This window comes from Schistocerca nitens, chromosome 6 (assembly GCF_023898315.1).
Source record: "Schistocerca nitens isolate TAMUIC-IGC-003100 chromosome 6, iqSchNite1.1, whole genome shotgun sequence".
In the NCBI taxonomy this organism is placed as follows: Eukaryota; Metazoa; Arthropoda; class Insecta; order Orthoptera; family Acrididae; genus Schistocerca; species Schistocerca nitens.
Window position 1 is genome coordinate 286,639,627 of NC_064619.1, and position 17,304 is coordinate 286,656,930.

At 42.7% G+C, this 17,304-nt stretch overlaps 1 protein-coding gene across 1 annotated transcript in view; it reads left to right on the forward strand.

Annotated features, from left to right (window-relative positions):
• The window catches only part of LOC126263323 (serine/arginine repetitive matrix protein 1-like), a 550,556-nt gene that overhangs the window by 162,409 nt on the left and 370,843 nt on the right, over nt 1-17,304 (forward strand). Inside the window, exon 2 of the mRNA XM_049960412.1 lies at nt 4,905-5,093. Within this exon, the coding sequence (XP_049816369.1) occupies nt 4,916-5,093 (178 nt within the window). The 5' untranslated portion in view covers nt 4,905-4,915. The remainder of the gene's footprint in view (nt 1-4,904; nt 5,094-17,304) is intronic.

Below are 17,304 nucleotides of genomic sequence, written 5' to 3' on the forward strand. Positions count from 1 at the left end.
AGATGCGACAAACCCACTAAAGAGACAGCCTACATCACACTTGTCCGTTCTGCTGGAATATTGCTGCGCGGTATGGGATCCTTACCAGGTAGGATTGACGGAGGACATCGAAAAAGTGCAAAGAAAGACAGCTCGTTTCGTGTTATCGCGCAGTAGGGGGTTACTGATATGATACTTGTGTTGGGGTGGCTGTCACTGAAACAAAGGTGGTTTTCTTTGCGGCGAGATCTATTTACGAAATTTCAATCGCCAACTTTCTCTTCCGAAAGCGAAAATATTTTGTTGACACCCACTTACGTAGGGAGAAATGATCATCAATGATCATCATAATAACATAAGAGAAATCAGAGGTCGAACGGAAAGATTTAGGTGTTGCTTTTTCCCACGCGTCATTAGAAAGTGTAATGATAGAGAAGTAGTATGAGAATGGTTCGATGAACCCTTTGCCAGGCACTTAAGTGTGAACTGCAGGGTAACCATGTAGATGTAGATGTAGATATTGATCAGATAGCGTAGATTATGTGTTCCATTTGTCGTGTTTGTAAAGCTCGCTAACGTCTCTTTGTCCACAGGGCAAAAATTGTACATGTAGTGGAGGATGCTGAACTCAGTATTTTGAGGTAAGGGATTGATGAAAATAAGTATTTTTTGATTTATGCAACTTATTCCTTATAGTAGCCGGTCGAAGTGACCCTTCGTCAAAGTGACGCATAAAATTTTAACACTGTGTCTCAAATACCTCTGCTGTCTGTTGTACAACGGGGAAATAAACTCTCACTCTACCAGACAGTTTCCCTTCCGTCACTGATGGAGTTGCACACACTAACGACCTCTTGTAACCCATACAAAGAAATTTACCATGGACACAAGACAGACGATTCTGTATTTTTACGAATTTAACTCTACCAAAGCCGATGCAGAAACATCAACAGTTTACTGACACGGCATCACACAGATTACTGCTTCGAGACTTCGTGCGTTGCTTCGTCATTTAAAAAAGACAAAAGTACAGTTTAGGACTGTACACGCCCTGTATAATTATGGCGTTAAGTGTCGACTGGAGGGACAGTCAAGTGCCCTACGAGAAAATAAACCCCCTCCCTGAACAAGATGATGACAAATGATATCTTGGTTGGTATCATCCCTATCGCCGTTTTTCGATTTTACTGTTCTGGTCCGTTACAGTGCGTTACAAATTGCCTCTCCATGCATTCTGCTGTATGTTCTGATCGCTCTGTTTTGCTGAGAAATATACTAACTAGTGCTGGGGTTCTTCAACATTTGTATCGATACATTTATAACGTAACATTTATATCTCGTTATTGTGTTTTCATTGGTACTACATCACTTATAAAATCATGAAAGCATTGTAAAGTGTTACAGGAATAATGAGGCAATCGTTTCAAAGCATTCTTCCGCGGTTTTTTCCTGTTTTTCTAAGTGAGAACATGTTCATAGAGTGAGTCAGCTTATACTGCGTCAATGAAACTAGGCTGCATTCACTGAGCTCAAAGAACTGATGCAGAAACAAGTAAAAGCAGACATGAGTGCATAGGTATGTCGAAAAATGAACGCGAATCTCTGCCGACAAAGGAATTTTTGATTTGGTGAAATTCACCGCACGTAACCGAAGTACTGGCTCGCGGCACCGAAACAAAAGAACGATGCAATATGCAACGCGAGCCACGACTCACGATGCAGGCAGCGCTTGTGGTTCACTTAACGTTGTATACGGAAAGTGGACTGAAAACAAATCGTCGTTGTGTTAAATTAACAAATAATCATTGATTGGCAGTTACTTGCAGTTTGGAGAATATTTATACACATAACTTTTTCGTGTTCCACGTAGAAAATTTGGAACGAGTGTAAATAGGAACCGTGACGTTTGTACATTTAATATGTGGACCTTATCACTTCGTTTGATTCTCAGTATTCTCACGTACCGTTCACATTACTGTTGCCACTAAAAACTTCCTTATTCTACAATTCAGCCACGAGTTCCTAATCTAAAAAGTGCGAGGACTGTTTCCAATCATTTTAACCTCATAGACTAACAAGTATCATCCTGTAGGGCTACAGTAGGTGAACCAGTCGACTGCTGAAAACTCAGAGGCCGTTTTCGCTAACGTGACAAATGTGGCGCGAAAAAGAGAACTGATCGCTAGTCGACGGAGCTGAGCAACACGTTGTAGGTATTCGCCTGATACTTGTTATCATCGATGGCCTTCGTTTCGTTTCTCCGTTTGATTAAGGACGCTTTCCCTCGGTACTCCAGTTAGCATGTTTTTCCTCAATCCTCACTGCCACAAGGAGTTTATTCCACCTCATCACGCAAGTAGAAATGTGGTTTGTATTCTACTCTAGGTGAATACTACTTTCATAAACATTTTCGTTCGCAGTTTATTCGACAGCCATTCCTTGTCTTTAGATGATGCTATCATTGGGTCGTGATTGTCTCTCATATTCTTACCTGAAAAATACATTCTTGATGGCAAGCGATATAAAAATATTCGAGCTTTAGGGGAAGTAACACAAAAGCATCGACCACATAATAGTTTCATCTTTCCTACCTTCGTACTCTGCTGCACATCCTTCCAACGTAACACATACACACGCTACTCCGGGATAACTTTAATACGCTGCTCCTACGGGAACATTCTGTTGGGTTGTTTGGGGGAGGAGACCAGACAGCGAGGTCATCGGTCTCATCGGATTAGGGAAGGATGGGGAAGAAAGTCGGCCGTGCCCTTTCAAAGGAACTATCCCGGCATTTGCCTGGAGCGATGTAGGAAAATCACGTATGCGAACATTAAAACGATTACCACATAACTTCAAACTTAACAAAATCCTCCTTTTCGAATCCATGTCAGAGTTTCTCATCTCCCTTCGTATTTCTTTCCCAGGTCTTAATTTGGAGTCATCTCCCCATCATACTCATCCCACTTCCTTTCCCAAACACACTCCAACGAAAAGCAAACATTTGTCAAATCCGAATGTAGGCTTCACTTCATCGTTTTAAGATGGCTCACTAGTTTAAACTGAACTATCCCCTGAAGATTCAGAATTTACTACCCAAGAAAAGATGACAGCCAGACTCCACTTACAATACGACAGCCCCTTGTAGATTGAGAACAGGGATCTCTACACGTAGTGACGCGATCGTGATATGTGGTTAGACAAATACTACTACGAAAAAACCCAGGCTTTGGAAAATTTTCTCCTCTGCGCAAATTTAGACGATGTTGTAAGTCAACGAAATATGATTGAACTAAAAGACACAACCTAAGGAGCCGTTGAATATTGGAAAGCAGAAATTTAGTGCACTTTAAAGTAACTACTTGTCTTCCATCCCTACTCTTTGATAGACTCGAAACCTTCATCATGAAGAATGCTAAAAACTGGATGTAAAAAGTGTGAGTCAACGAGATATGATTGAACTAAAAGACACAATCTAAGGAGCCGTTGAATATTGGAAAGCAAAAATTTTGTGCACACTAAAGTAGCTACTTGTCTTCCATCCCTAATCTTTGATTGACTCTAAAACTTCATCATGAAGAATGCTAAAAACTGGATGTAAAAATTAGGATTTATTTATGCAGTCACCAAGGCTCCTGGGTTTGTCTTTCAAAAAAAGACTTTTGTCGACTGAAAAGTGTAGCTAGCCATTACTACTGAACATTATCCACTATGTGGGAGGAGTGAGAGGGATGAAATAATAATTAAGGGAAAAAATCTGCTAACATCACAAATATTTCAATTTTTCTTTTTTTTAGTCAACAGTCTTTTGAGTGGATTGATATGGCACGCCCCGGATTCCAGTTTAACTCAAGAATAATATCCCGCGGTGCACTGCTGTGGATCCCTTCTTCCCACTGCTCTGGAGACTGTTGCTACATGGCGGAGTGCTAAGAATTTTCATATTATGGAGAATTTGTGAGCTGTGGAGAATTTGGAGACTTTTGCAGGATTTGTGTACAGTGGAAAATTTGTAGACTCTTATGGATTTTTGAACAGTTATGCTTTTGTGGACTGTTGTGAATTTGTGGACTGTTGTGAATTTGTGGACTGTTGTGAATTTGTGGACTGTTGTGAATTTGTGGACTGTTGTGAATTTGTGGACTGTGGTGAATTTGTGGACTGTGGTGAATTTGTGGACTGTGGTGAATTTGTGGACTGTGGATAATTTGTGGACTGTGGAGAATTTGTGGACTGTGGAGAATTTGTGGACTGTGGAGAATTTGTGGACTGTGGAGAATTTGTGGACTGTGGAGAATTTGTGGACTGTGGAGAATTTGTGGACTGTGGAGAATTTGTGGACTGTGGAGAATTTGTGGACTGTGGAGAATTTGTGGACTGTGGAGAATTTGTGGACTGTGGAGAATTTGTGGACTGCGGAGACTTTGGAGAATGTGGAGACTTTTGAGAGTCTGTTGAGTGTTTGGGGAGTCTGTGGAATGTTTGGGGAGTCCGCGGAGTGTTTGGGGAGTTTGTGGAGTGTTTGGGGAGTTTGTGAAGTGTTTGGGGAGTCTGTGGAGTGTTTGGGGAGTCTGTGGAGTGTTTGGGGAGTCTGTGGAGTGTTTGGGGAGTCTGTGGAGTGTTTGGGGAGTCTTTGGAGTGTTCGGGGAGTCTGTGGAGTGTTTGGGGAACTTGTCGAGTGTTCGGGTAGTCTGTGGAGAGTTTGGGGATGTATGGAGACTTTGAGAAATATATGGGGAGTTTGGGGGGTGTGTGGAGAGTTCGAGGAGTGTGTGGAGTGTTTGAAGAGTGTGTGGAGAGTTCGAGGAGTGTTGGATGGTATGCATGATGGAGGGGGGACTTCGGGGAGTATAGGGAGAGTTTTTTGGTGGTGTATGAGGCGAGTGTGGAGAGTTTGTGGACTTACAGAAGACCGTCATATGTTGCAGGCGGGTGCAGCATGCGCCTGTTCCGCGGCCGGCGCAGCTCGGAGACGCCGTCGCCGCAGCCGCAGCCGCACCCAGCCGGAGGGCAGCAGAATGGCGCCGACAGCCCGCCCCCAGGCACCGACTTACAGACCGTCAAGGCGGTGCCCGCGCTCGTTCTCGAGGAAGCGGGCCCCCGCGAGGTCAAGAAGAGTGAGTACACTTGAATAAATGTCCTTCTTTTTGCAATCACTGCATATATTGATAAGTTATACGAATATTTTACAATAATTTTTTACGGGAGCAATTAATGGATTATTAAGGTACCAAATATATATATTTTTTTCGAGTTGTTAGCGGAAGACGGCGAAAATTTATTTTTGAAGTTAGTGTTATCGCTTCCTAACCGAGGGTGACAGGTTTTGTACTTGCTGAAAGGTATGGCTTGGCCACTCATAGCTCACACGTAGCCAGTTGTGACAGCTATTTAAGATCCGCTACTGTGAAAAACAACGATGATTTCATAATTCCCCGACAGAAATTGTCACTGTAGAGTTAACAAATATCTCCTATAACCATAAAGGAATAGTTGGAAGTTTTGACAGTAAGTAATGTGCACACTGCACTGCAATAACAGAATCAATTACCGCTGGTTATATCTCTGTTGTCGTTTGCATACCACAGTATCATCAGTGATTGTCAGATAGACTACTGCATTTCATTTAACCCATCAGCTCGCTTTCTCAGCAACAAGAAAATTTAAACTCTTATTCTTTTTAAATATTCGATAAGAGAATGTATAACCTATTAATAGTTACAAGACTTCATGTGTTAAGACGTGCGGAATTATTACAGTTATATCCCTTTAAGAAATTTGAGAAGTACTTTTAAACAAATGTTTTACTTCCTCTTTTTCGCCGTTCGAGCCCAACATTCTACCACTTGTATTACTGTGGGTCGGTATGGGTGTACGTTATTACTCGTAATGTAGTTCGTTAGCCACTGTCCATTACAGTGATAACTGTGCACTAATTTACCAGTCTATACCCTGAATAGCACATTCAACTTGTGCAGTAGCATTTCCACTAACAGTAAATTTCAGTGTAACTTCGTTAACATTCTCCAGTAAGTTCTTTTTGCAAAGTCACAGCTCACATGACTAGACACGTTGGCGAGCACAGTTTGAACTATGATCAACAGTTACATTACTATAAAACCATTTCATAAATTCACTCCAGGATGTTTACCACTTTTTATTCGCCAGAGTCAAGAGACAAGTTCACTACGCAAAACTTTGGATATACGCTTCCTTCACAACCCACTTGCAAAAACACACTGGGTGTCCCTCCTAAGAGTCGTCAGGTCCATTTTCTCTAGTGTTTTGAGAGATAGTTGCAATGTGGTTTTTGTAATGTGTAGCTGGAGTTGTCCCGAACAAACTCTGCTCTTCACGTCTTTTCTTCGACATCCAACGTCGACGGAAAGCGTCGATTTGTTTCCCCTTAAGAACAAAATTATTTTTAAAGCGGAATTTTACATGCACATACGATAGACCAGTTTCAGATTAGTTAGCGCAATATTCGTCTCATCGGCGTATATTAACGCGACCTTAAATACGAAGAATTATCTGCACTCAAGCAACAACTCAAGTGCTGCTCTAGCCCACTCTGTATGCTACCGCCATGCAGAAGCGCTGCTCAGTCGCTGCTGGAGTACTGGCTATTCTTCCTGTCTTAATGCGCATCTCAATACATTTCGATAAAATGATTATCACACTTCACTAAGTTGGGATCGCTCTATCAAATGGGCACGTAAAATTCTACTTTAAAAATAATTTTTTTTCATAATGGGAAACAAAACAGCGCTTTCGTCGACACTGGGCTTCACATGAAAGTACTGATTACCGTATTAGTTTGGGGTGCCTCCAGCTACACATTACAAAAACTAAATTGCAAATACCTGCCAAAACACAAGGTAAAATGCGTCCGACGATTCTTAGAAAGTGTGCAGATAAGTGTGCAGAATACACAAACAAGGGGCAACGAGATTCAACAAATCCACGTCTCTCAAATAATACAAAAGTAAACGGAATTAAAGTATACAGAATATTGTCTCGAATCATTTGACAACTAGTTGGTTACACAAACTAATGATTTTACATGTATTAATTTCATAGTAGTGGAATTACAATCAGGAACGATTTGGTAATGTTATCGGTTAGTCAACAAGTGTCTCTGGTTTGCCTCCTAACAATCCACAGAAACAAAGTTTGATCACAAGATTTTACAAACATCCAACATGTCTTGTGTTCATCACTACGAAGTTTAAAACCGTTCTGTCCGCCCTTCGTGGTCTCGCGGTAGCGTTCTCGCTTCCCGAGCACGGGGTGCCGGGTTCGATTCCCGGCGGGGTCAGGGATTTTTCCTGCCTCGAGATGACTGGGTGTTGTTGTGTCGTCTTCATCATCATCATTCATCGCCATTACGGTCGGAGGAAGGCAACGGCAAACCACCTCCATTAGGACCTTGCCTAGTGAGGCGGTGCGGGTTTCCCGCATCGTTCCCCTACGCTCTGTAAAGAAGCATGGGACTTCATTTCCATTTTCCTTTTTCATGTGAAAATAGGTAAAAAGAGCTCCAAAGGTATCTTCGTTACAGTGTGGTTGGCAATATACCAAAACAATAATGGGAACAATTAAGACATACTTCTAATCAGCGACGCATCAGAAATAATAATTCAAACCAGGCCAACAATAACTCCATAAAGTCTTACTTAAGTAGTGCTCGACAGCTATGATTTATATATATATATATATATATATATATATATATATATATATATATATATATATATCGCTGCAACTAATTGTGCTGTTGAAACAAATGGAGTCGGTGTATGGCACGACGTCATCTGTCAGCTAGCATCAAAACACGCAGCTAATATCAGTAGCATAACGAACGAATACACAACCATATCAAATTATTGAAAGAACAAACTGCAGATGTTAGGTCAACTACAGACGTCAGAGAGAATGTTCTACAATAGTAATCTCATATTACTTTAACACTTCCACAAGGTTATTGCGAACTTGGATTTTATTCACGAGAATTCAGGTACAGCGAAACAGATAAATAGATACGTATCTAAATAAACATGGGAGTCTGGAAATGTGAGACAAAATCGCTCCACATTTACAAGTCGATAGGACGACATAATCACAACCATACGTCTTGAGAAGGTGTCATGAAAGTAATCACAATAATGAATAACAACAAATTTAAAGTGAGAAGAAAATTATTCAATATGCAAAACACCAAAGAAGAAAATAAGACCCTTTTAAATGGATAAGAAAACACGGAAAACAGCTCACTGTTTGCATTAACATAAAAATTAGTAAAACAGCATTCCAATGGGTAACCATCAAAATAGTACAACACTATCTCCTTGCCCCTTAAACTAATCTGACCCTATCAAATAACGTACAATCATCATCCACTTGTGCCATCACTTAATACCCCTCTTCCCTCTTTATCCACTGCCTCATACATATTCTAGCCGTATCCAACATATTGTGGCCGGCCGGTGTGGCCGTGCGGTTCTAGGCGCGTCAGTCTGGAACCGCGAGACCGCTACGGTCGCAGGTTCGAATCCTGCCTCGGGCATGGATGTGTGTGATGTCCTTAGGTTAGTTAGGTTTAAGTAGTTCTAAGTTCTAGCGGACTGATGACCTCAGCTGTTAAGTCCCATAGTGCTCAGAAGTCATTTGAAGTCAACATATTGTAACTCCTTACCACTATCACTGTAAAACAACTCTCCAACCGTCTTAACAAGTGGCCCAGTAGTTAGCACATTGGACTTGCATTCGGGAGGACGACGGTTCAAACCCGCGTCCGGATATCCTGATTTAGGTTTTCCGTGATTTCCCTAAATCACTTCAGGCAAATGCTGGGATAGTTCCTTTTAAAAGACACGGCCGACTTCTTTCCACATGCTTCCCTAATGTTTGGTCTCTTCCCCTGAATCAATCAACCGTCTAAACATCGTGTTTAATAATACGCAGTGTTTCATAAATAAGCTAGTCTGTCTCCCCCCTCCATTCATTGAGGAGAACAAAACTGAAATGTATCAGACAACGGGTTGGCAACACTTCTATATACAAACGAGGTAACTGACGTAAAGTAAACTAACGCGACTTCAATCAAAACCGCTTCAGTTTACGTGATGACCATTTGAACTAACTGCTTGGAGTATTAATGAAATGTTGGCATCATATGATATTCATAAAACTAGGTCTGCAAAGTATGGAAAATGAAAAATGTCGATGCTAGTACACGTCGAATTTTCGTAAGTGAAACAGAACTAGGTGTTTCAACCTGTGGCTACATATCAGTAAGCACAGTGGTCGTCAATATGGACAAAACAGCTGAGATTGCTATTTTATTAGTGCAAAATGATGAGAACTTGAAATACACTGAGATGAAGAAAGTCATGGGGTAGTGATATGCACAGTTACATATGGCGGTAGTATCGCGTACACGTGGTATAAAAGGGCAGTACATCGGCGGAGCTGTCATTTGTGCTCGGGTTATTCATGTGACGTGGTTATGGCCGCACGATGGGAATTAACAAGTAGGAACGTGGAATGGTGGCTGGAGTTAGACACCTGAGACATTCCATTTCGGAAATCGTTAGAGAAATCAGTATTCCGCAATCCACAACCTCAAGATTGTGCCGTGAATACCAGATTTCACGCATTACCTCTCATCACGGACAACGCAGTGACCGACGACCTTCACCTAAAGACTGAGTGTACCGCCGTTTGCGTAGAGTTGTCAGTGCTAACAGACAAGCAACATTGCATGCAAGAATCGTAGAAACCAGTACTGGACGTGCGATGAATGTTTCCGTTTGGACAGTGCGGTGAAAAGTGGCGTTAATGGGCTACGGTAACAGTCGACGGACGCGAGTGCCTTTGCTAACAGCACGACATCGCCTGCAGCGCCTATATTGGGCTCGTGTCCAAATCAGCTGGACCCTAGATGATTGAAAAGTGGTGGCCTGGTTAGGTTAGTCCCGTTTTCAGTTGCTAAGAGCTGATGATAGTGTTCGAGTGTGGTTCAGACCCTATGAAGCCAAGAACCCAACTTCTCAACAATGCACTGTGCAAGCTGGTGGTAGCTCCATAATAGTGTGGACTGGGTTTACATAGAATGGACTGGATCCCTTGGTCCAATTGAACAGATCGTTGACTGGAAATGGTTATGTTCGGCCGCTTGGATACACCATTCATGGACTTCATGTTCCCAAGCAACGATGTCATGTCACTAGGGCACCATTGTTCGTGATTTGTTTGAAGGGCATCTTGGACAATGCGAGGAATCATTTGGCCACCCAGGACGCCCGACATGAACCCTTTCGAAAATTTATGTGACGTAATCGAGAGGTCAGTTCGTGCACAACATCCTGCACCTGAAACAATTTCGCAGTTACGGACGGCTGTAGAGGCTGCATGGCTCATAATTCTGGAGGGGATTTCCAACGACTTGTTGAGTCTATGCCTCATTGAGTTGCTACACTACGCAGGGCAAAAGGTGATCGACACTATATTAGAAGGTATCCAATGATTTCTGTCTCCTCACTGTATTTACAATTTATAGTAATCCACTGAAGGAGTACTTTATGTAAAAGGCGAAACGAGTCTTGAATAGCAGACATCAAAATTGTATCAAGAGAGGTTCTCTAATTTGTAAACACCTGTTTTACTTGAAAATTGCGAAGTATACAGGGTGTTACAAAAAGGTACGCCCGAACTTTCAGGAAACATTCCTCACACACAAAGAAAGAAAATATGTTATGTGGACATGTGTCCGGAAACGCTTACTTTCCTTGTTAGAGCTCATATTATTACTTCTCTTCAAATCACATTAATCATGGAATGGAAACACAGCAACAGAACGTACCAGCGTGACTTCAAACACTTTGTTACAGGACATGTTCAAAGTGTCCTCCGTTAGCGAGGATACATGCATCCACCCTCCGTCGCATGGAATCCCTGATGCGCTGACGCAGCCCTGGGGAATGGCGCATTGTATCACAGCCGTCCACAATACGAGCACGAAGAGTCTCTACATTTGGTACCGGGGTTGCGTAGACAAGAGCTTTCAAATGCCCCCATAAATGAAAGTCAAGAGGGTTGAGGTCAGGAGAGCGTGGAGGCCATGGAACTGGTCCGCCTCTACCAATCCATCGGTCACCGAATCTGTTGTTGAGAAGCGTACGAACACTTCGACTGAAATGTGCAGGAGCTCCATCGTGCATGAACCACATGTTGTGTCGTACTTGTAAAGGCACATGTTCTAGCAGTACAGGTAGAGTATCCCGTATGAAATCATAATAACGTGCTCCATTGAGCATAGGTGGAAGAACATGGAGCCCAGTCAAGACATCACCAACAATGCCTGCCCAAACGTTCACAGAAAGTCTGTGTTGATGACGTGATTGCACAACTGCGTGCGAATTCTCGTCAGCCCACACATGTTGATTGTGAAAATTTACAATTTGATCACGTTGGAATGAAGCCTCATCCGTAAAGAGAACATTTGCACTGAAATGAGGACTGACACATTGTTGGATGAACCATTCGCAGAAGTGTACCCGTGGAGGCCAATCAGCTGCTGATAGTGCCTGCACACGCTGTACATGGTACGGAAACAACTGGTTCTCCCGTAGCACTCTCCATACAGTGACGTGGTCAACGTTACCTTGTACAGCAGGAACTTCTCTGACGCTGACATTAGGGTTAATGTCAACTGCAGGAAGAATTGCTTCGTCCATTGCAGGTGTCCTCGTCGTTCTAGGTCTTCCCCAGTCGCGAGTCATAGGCTGGAATGTTCCGTGCTCCCTAAGATGCCGATCAATTGCTTCGAACGTCTTCCTGTCGGGACACCTTCGTTCTGGAAATCTGTCTCGATACAAACGTACCGCGCCACGGCTATTGCCCCGTGCTAATCCATACATCAAATGGGCATCTGCCAACTCCGCATTTGTAAACATTGCACTGACTGCAAAACCACGTTCGTGATGAACACTAACCTGTTGATGTTACGTACTGATGTGCTTGATGCTAGTACTGTAGAGCAATGAGTCGCATGTCAACACAATCACCGAAGTCAACATTACCTTCCTTCGTTTGGGCCAACTGGCGGTGAATCGAGGAAGTACAGTACATACTGACGAAACTAAAATGAGCTCTAACATGGAAATCAAGCGTTTCCGGACACATGACCACATAACATCTTTTCTTTATTTGTGTGTGAGGTATGTTTCCTGAAAGTTTGGCCGTACCTTTTTGTAACACCCTGTATATCAGTCTACGTACGGATGTGTGTGTGTGTGTGTGTGTGTAAGTAACTCGATGGCCGTTTGCGAGGAATAACTGAGCACGGACAATTTCAATGTCAGTAGCGCTGGAGGAGATGACTGCAGCAGAGCAAAGTGACGCTGCTTTAAAGACCGCTTTAAAGGCCGCGAGTCTCGCTTGGCTTGGCCTCCAGCAAGGTCAGCCGGTGCGGACGGTAGCGGCTGGACTGGCACACACTGCACACAGCAGACGGTAGACAGAAGTCGCTAGGTGGCACTTTGCCATCCCTCCCAGCGCACCGGGACATGAATAATTCGCAGGGAGCGCTCAGACATCGTGCTCGCACGCACCACGCCCTCTCGGACATCATCGGCGTCGTGCCAGCTGCCGCCACACTTTGTCCTCGGCTCGCCTGACGTCGCTCTGACAGCGGTGCCGCTGCTTTGTTGTCTGAGAGGCCACCTCCACAGCGTGGCGTAATCACCGCCACACCTCGGCTCCTCAGGAAACTATGCTTGGATTCGTAACCGCGTGAGGTGCGGGGGTGTGGAAGGGGGTTGTGGGTGGTGGCCGCATTGTTGTGAAGAGCAATCTATCAGTAATTTAGTCACGCTGGTCAGCGATCAATTCTCTCGATGGACCTAATTAGTGCTACATCATTTCTGCTGAGGTCCTTCTGTTCGTCGTCGCTACTGCTGTCACCCTACAGACATACTTTACTACTTCGGCGTATCACTTCGGAACAAAGTGCCATAGGCAATTTATTTTTAGTTTTGAGACATTCTCTAACTATTTCCAGTCGTACGTCTTCCAATTTCTGAATTTACCATCATTCTTTTTCCTTTGTGTCGCCCTCTCATATCAAATAAGTTACTGCCTCATATCGTTATAAATCTACACGCGTATTCCGAAGGACACTGTACAACGCATGGTGGAGGGTACATTTAACCAGTACTACCGAATCTACGCTGAGGTTTCATTACGTCAGTCAACATGTCGACCCATGCATCGACCATTGCGCAACACGGTCAGCACATTGTGACTTTCTACGCTTTCCCGGCGTCTCCTCGGGTTTGTTGTTGGATCCTAAAGTCAACTTGGTTCAATATTTCGACGATCCATTGATGCGTAACGCCGTATAACGATCCTGCCTTGGAGGCGGTTAAGTGGGAGATGTGTCTTAGAGTCGGATAGTGACGGATGCTGACGCGAGACTGGACGCGCACGTAGTTTATGTATCAGCCGATAGAGGACAATATTAGATAGGGGACTGATTTAGTTTCGATTGTGCCCACTAGAGTGCACTAAAGTAATACAATGTTTTTTATGAACTGTTCTAGTATTTTCATAAAGTGTTATTATGTCTTTTATGTATGTAAAATGTTATAAATGTGTTTTAGCAGTATGAATGATGCGTCACTGTGGTTTAAGGTTAATATGAAGATAATTGTTTAACGAGTTATGTAGTGAGATTTAGAGTGGGAACATTTCGAAGAAGTATGGATATGAACAAAGGGGATTTTTGTAAAATAGATTTGTAAAGTAAGTTTATGGTAAAGGGAAAGTTAATTCTGGTATAAATAACAATATTAAATAACTTTATGCATAAACAAAACTTCAGCATATTAGATAATTACGTCGGTAAAAAGTGTAGTCGTTAGGTTTACTATTTTGCGATTGGTTATTGATAAAAAGCGCGGATTGACGCGGGAGAATGTTGTTTTGCTATTGGCTGTTGAGTAAACTGACCAGTCGTAAAGCAATATTCTTCGCGCGCCTTTCTCAGCTGATAAAGAAGACTTCGAGTATTCTAGAGAAGAGTCGAAGCCTAACCATGAAACAGATCGGACGTGAAGTTCCGATGGAAATTATAAGTTGCCGGTTGTAGCAGTGTTTCATACATTAAAAGGGTGGTAAAGTGACGGCATAAATATTCCGATGTGTGTGTGTAGAAATTTCGGAATTTTTAAGTGAATCTTGTGACGAGAAAAGACATATATATTCTGCGTGCAGTATTGAGCAGGTCGGTGGCAAAACACTGTGACTGCATTTGGTACTGACAGACTTAATATTTGGCGAACATTCAAAATGAAAAACAATCAGTATTTTGTAGCTAGTAAGTTTTCGGGAAATGCAACACCATAAACTTGCTAACGTGAGTGAAAGCGATTGTGAGTGATTGTGTTAAGACTAGCACGGGCTTGGCATTGATACTTGTTCACCTAAGTTTCAGAATATATTAATTGAGGACAAAATTTCCAACATTTCATTTCGTGCTTCTCACGAAACGTAGATTAGTGACTTTAATTGCAGCCTCGTTCACGTCGAAGTACAGTAGGTTTTACTCGGCTCCCCTACTGATGATATGCTGAGACAAGACAGGAACGGAAAGAACCGCGCCGCCGCACCATCTGTCCGCCATCTTCAGGAGCATGTTGCTGCTGCTGAGTCTCGCTAAAAACTGGTGCCAAGGCTGCAAATCGCCCTCTATAGGCCTCTATAAGTTTCACAGTTGCTGCCCTCCAAGCCTAGGCTGACGGCGCCTCTCAAAGTTTTGATGCGGGATAGTAAAGGGTTCCACGTCCTGCTAACAGAAAAACCATTGCCTCTATTAATCAAATTGTCTACCAACCTAATTTCAATTGCCTCTTCGTACCAAAAATCGGAAGTGTTGGCAAGTATCACAGTCTCTTTAAAATTCGTACCGTGCCCCTCGTTAAAGCAGTGTTCTACTACCGCCGATTTTTCCGGCTGTTGTAGCTCCTTATCACGGCGGTGTTCCACGTACCTAACCCGAACTGTGTGAGTCGAACGGCCAGTGTAAACCTTGCCTCTTTGACATGGAATTTTTTATATATGCGAGGCTTCTTAAGTCCCAAATCATCTTTCACAGAGCCGAGTAGTGTTCTAATCTTAGAAGGTGGTTGGAAAATATCCTGATTTAAAAAATAAAAAAAAAATTCAAATGTGTGTGAAATCTTATGGGACATAACTGCTAAGGTCATCAGTCCCTAAGCTTACACACTACTTAACCTAAATTATCCTAAGGACAAACACACTCATGCCCGAGGGAGGACTCGAACCTTCGCCGGGATCAGCCGCACAGTCCATGACTGCAGCGCCTTAGACCGCTAGGCTAATCCCGCGCGGCCTGATTTTAAAAGTCTTTAAAATTCTTCCAGGCTTAAACGATACGACGTAAGAAATAAATGCCACAGATCCATTCTTCTCTTCCTGCATCTCTGGATATGAACTAAACTCCATAGCCTGACGAATCTGCTTCTCACAGTATCTATTTTCCTTAAAAACAGCCACAAAATATGCAAGTTCTTTGGTTAAACTGCCTACGTCGGAAATGGCAGATTCTCTGCTCACCGAGTTGGTATAGTGGATGGAAAGTATTAGCATGTAGAAACCGATCGATGTGTGTCAACTTTCGGTGAATTCTATGTATGTTTATTGTTGTAATGAAGTCAATAAAAGCGCTCCATAAATCTGTTAAGAGCATCACGTTCATGAAGCCAAACGAAAAAGGTATCATCTACGTACATCCAGAAGTGTCTGAAAATAGTCTTTGAGTGTAATATATCGTTACCGCGGATGTTCTACACTACTGATCATTAAAATTGCTACACCACGAAGATGACCTGCTACAGACGCGAAATTTAATCGACAGAAAGAAGATGTTGTGATATGCAAATGATTAGCTTTTCAGAGCATTCACACAAGGTTGGCGCCGGTGGCGACACCTAAAACGTGCTAACATGAGGAAAGTTTCCAACTGATTTCTCATACACAAACAGCAGTAGGCCGGCGTTGCCTGATGAAACGTTGTTGTGATGCCCCGTGTAAGGAGGAGAAATGCTTACCTGGGTAGGCAACGGCTGGTGCGCATTATGAGAGGTACAGGCAGAGAGGAGGAAGCCGAAAATTATTCTCCGTCTGTCTCTGTGCAGAATGCATCAAGCACCCACCTTTTTACTTGTAAATCACGTACAACACAAGACTTCTTCCAAAACCGACACGCTACTCGTTGATGCGCTTGGGAGTTGTCGTCGTCCAACATGGCAACGCATTCCTAATTGAAACAGCAAAGTCCATGTAGATTAGCGGAAATGTTGGTACGATTCGATTACTTCTTATGCCTGTCGTTACAGGTATCCCTACACAGGGACGAAGGTATCACTTATTTGAATCATTGGACCACGGATCTCGTTCATATGCTTCTGGTAATCTCGCTTTTTGAAAAACCCACTTGCGAAAAAGACCAAATGTTGTGTGACCTAGGAAGCAGGGAATTGGTCCAACACTAACCAATACAATGTTCTGGAAACTGCAAGTCCTTATATGCAGGGCTATTCCGTGGTGATATTTATATCAATCTGAGCAAAGGGACCCCAGTCCGGAAACAGAGCGCTTAAACTAAGGGCCCCAGCTGCCGATCCCTGATTATGACGTACGAAATTCGCACTAAATATTCCCCCAATACCACCACATACTTTTCTCTGTTGATGGACTGGTAACGCATTTAGCTTGGTGTCAGAGAGACCGAAAGTTATCTCTGATACAATAATAATGAAATCCATTTGTAACCTCCCCCTGACTTATCGACCTTAATGACAGTGAAAAATTAAACCGCTTGTACCTGACAGAAATTTGGGAAAAATAATCGTCACCGAAGTTAATCTGTCGGTAAAGGTGGAGGAAGGGTTACATCTAAATGAAAGGAAAAATGCAAATATAACTGGTGGAAATTAATTTTGAAAAAGTGTAAAGTTAATAAAGAAAGAAAATGTGCAGTCGTTACGTTAACAATTAACTGGCGTTAATTAGATATTTGAGATTTGGGGAAAATTACGGTCGCCTGTCCTATGGACAACTACTATAACAACTGAAAAACAAAAGTTAATGCACATATAATTAGCACTAAAAGCGTGGCAACTGAAGGTTGACACGTGTTGTGTGAAAACTGAATGTTTGTCAGAAGTAATAAATTTCGCTACACTCTGACTTAATTTAGCAAAAGAATTAATAAAACCGGGAAATTGAAAGTTAATTTAGTGA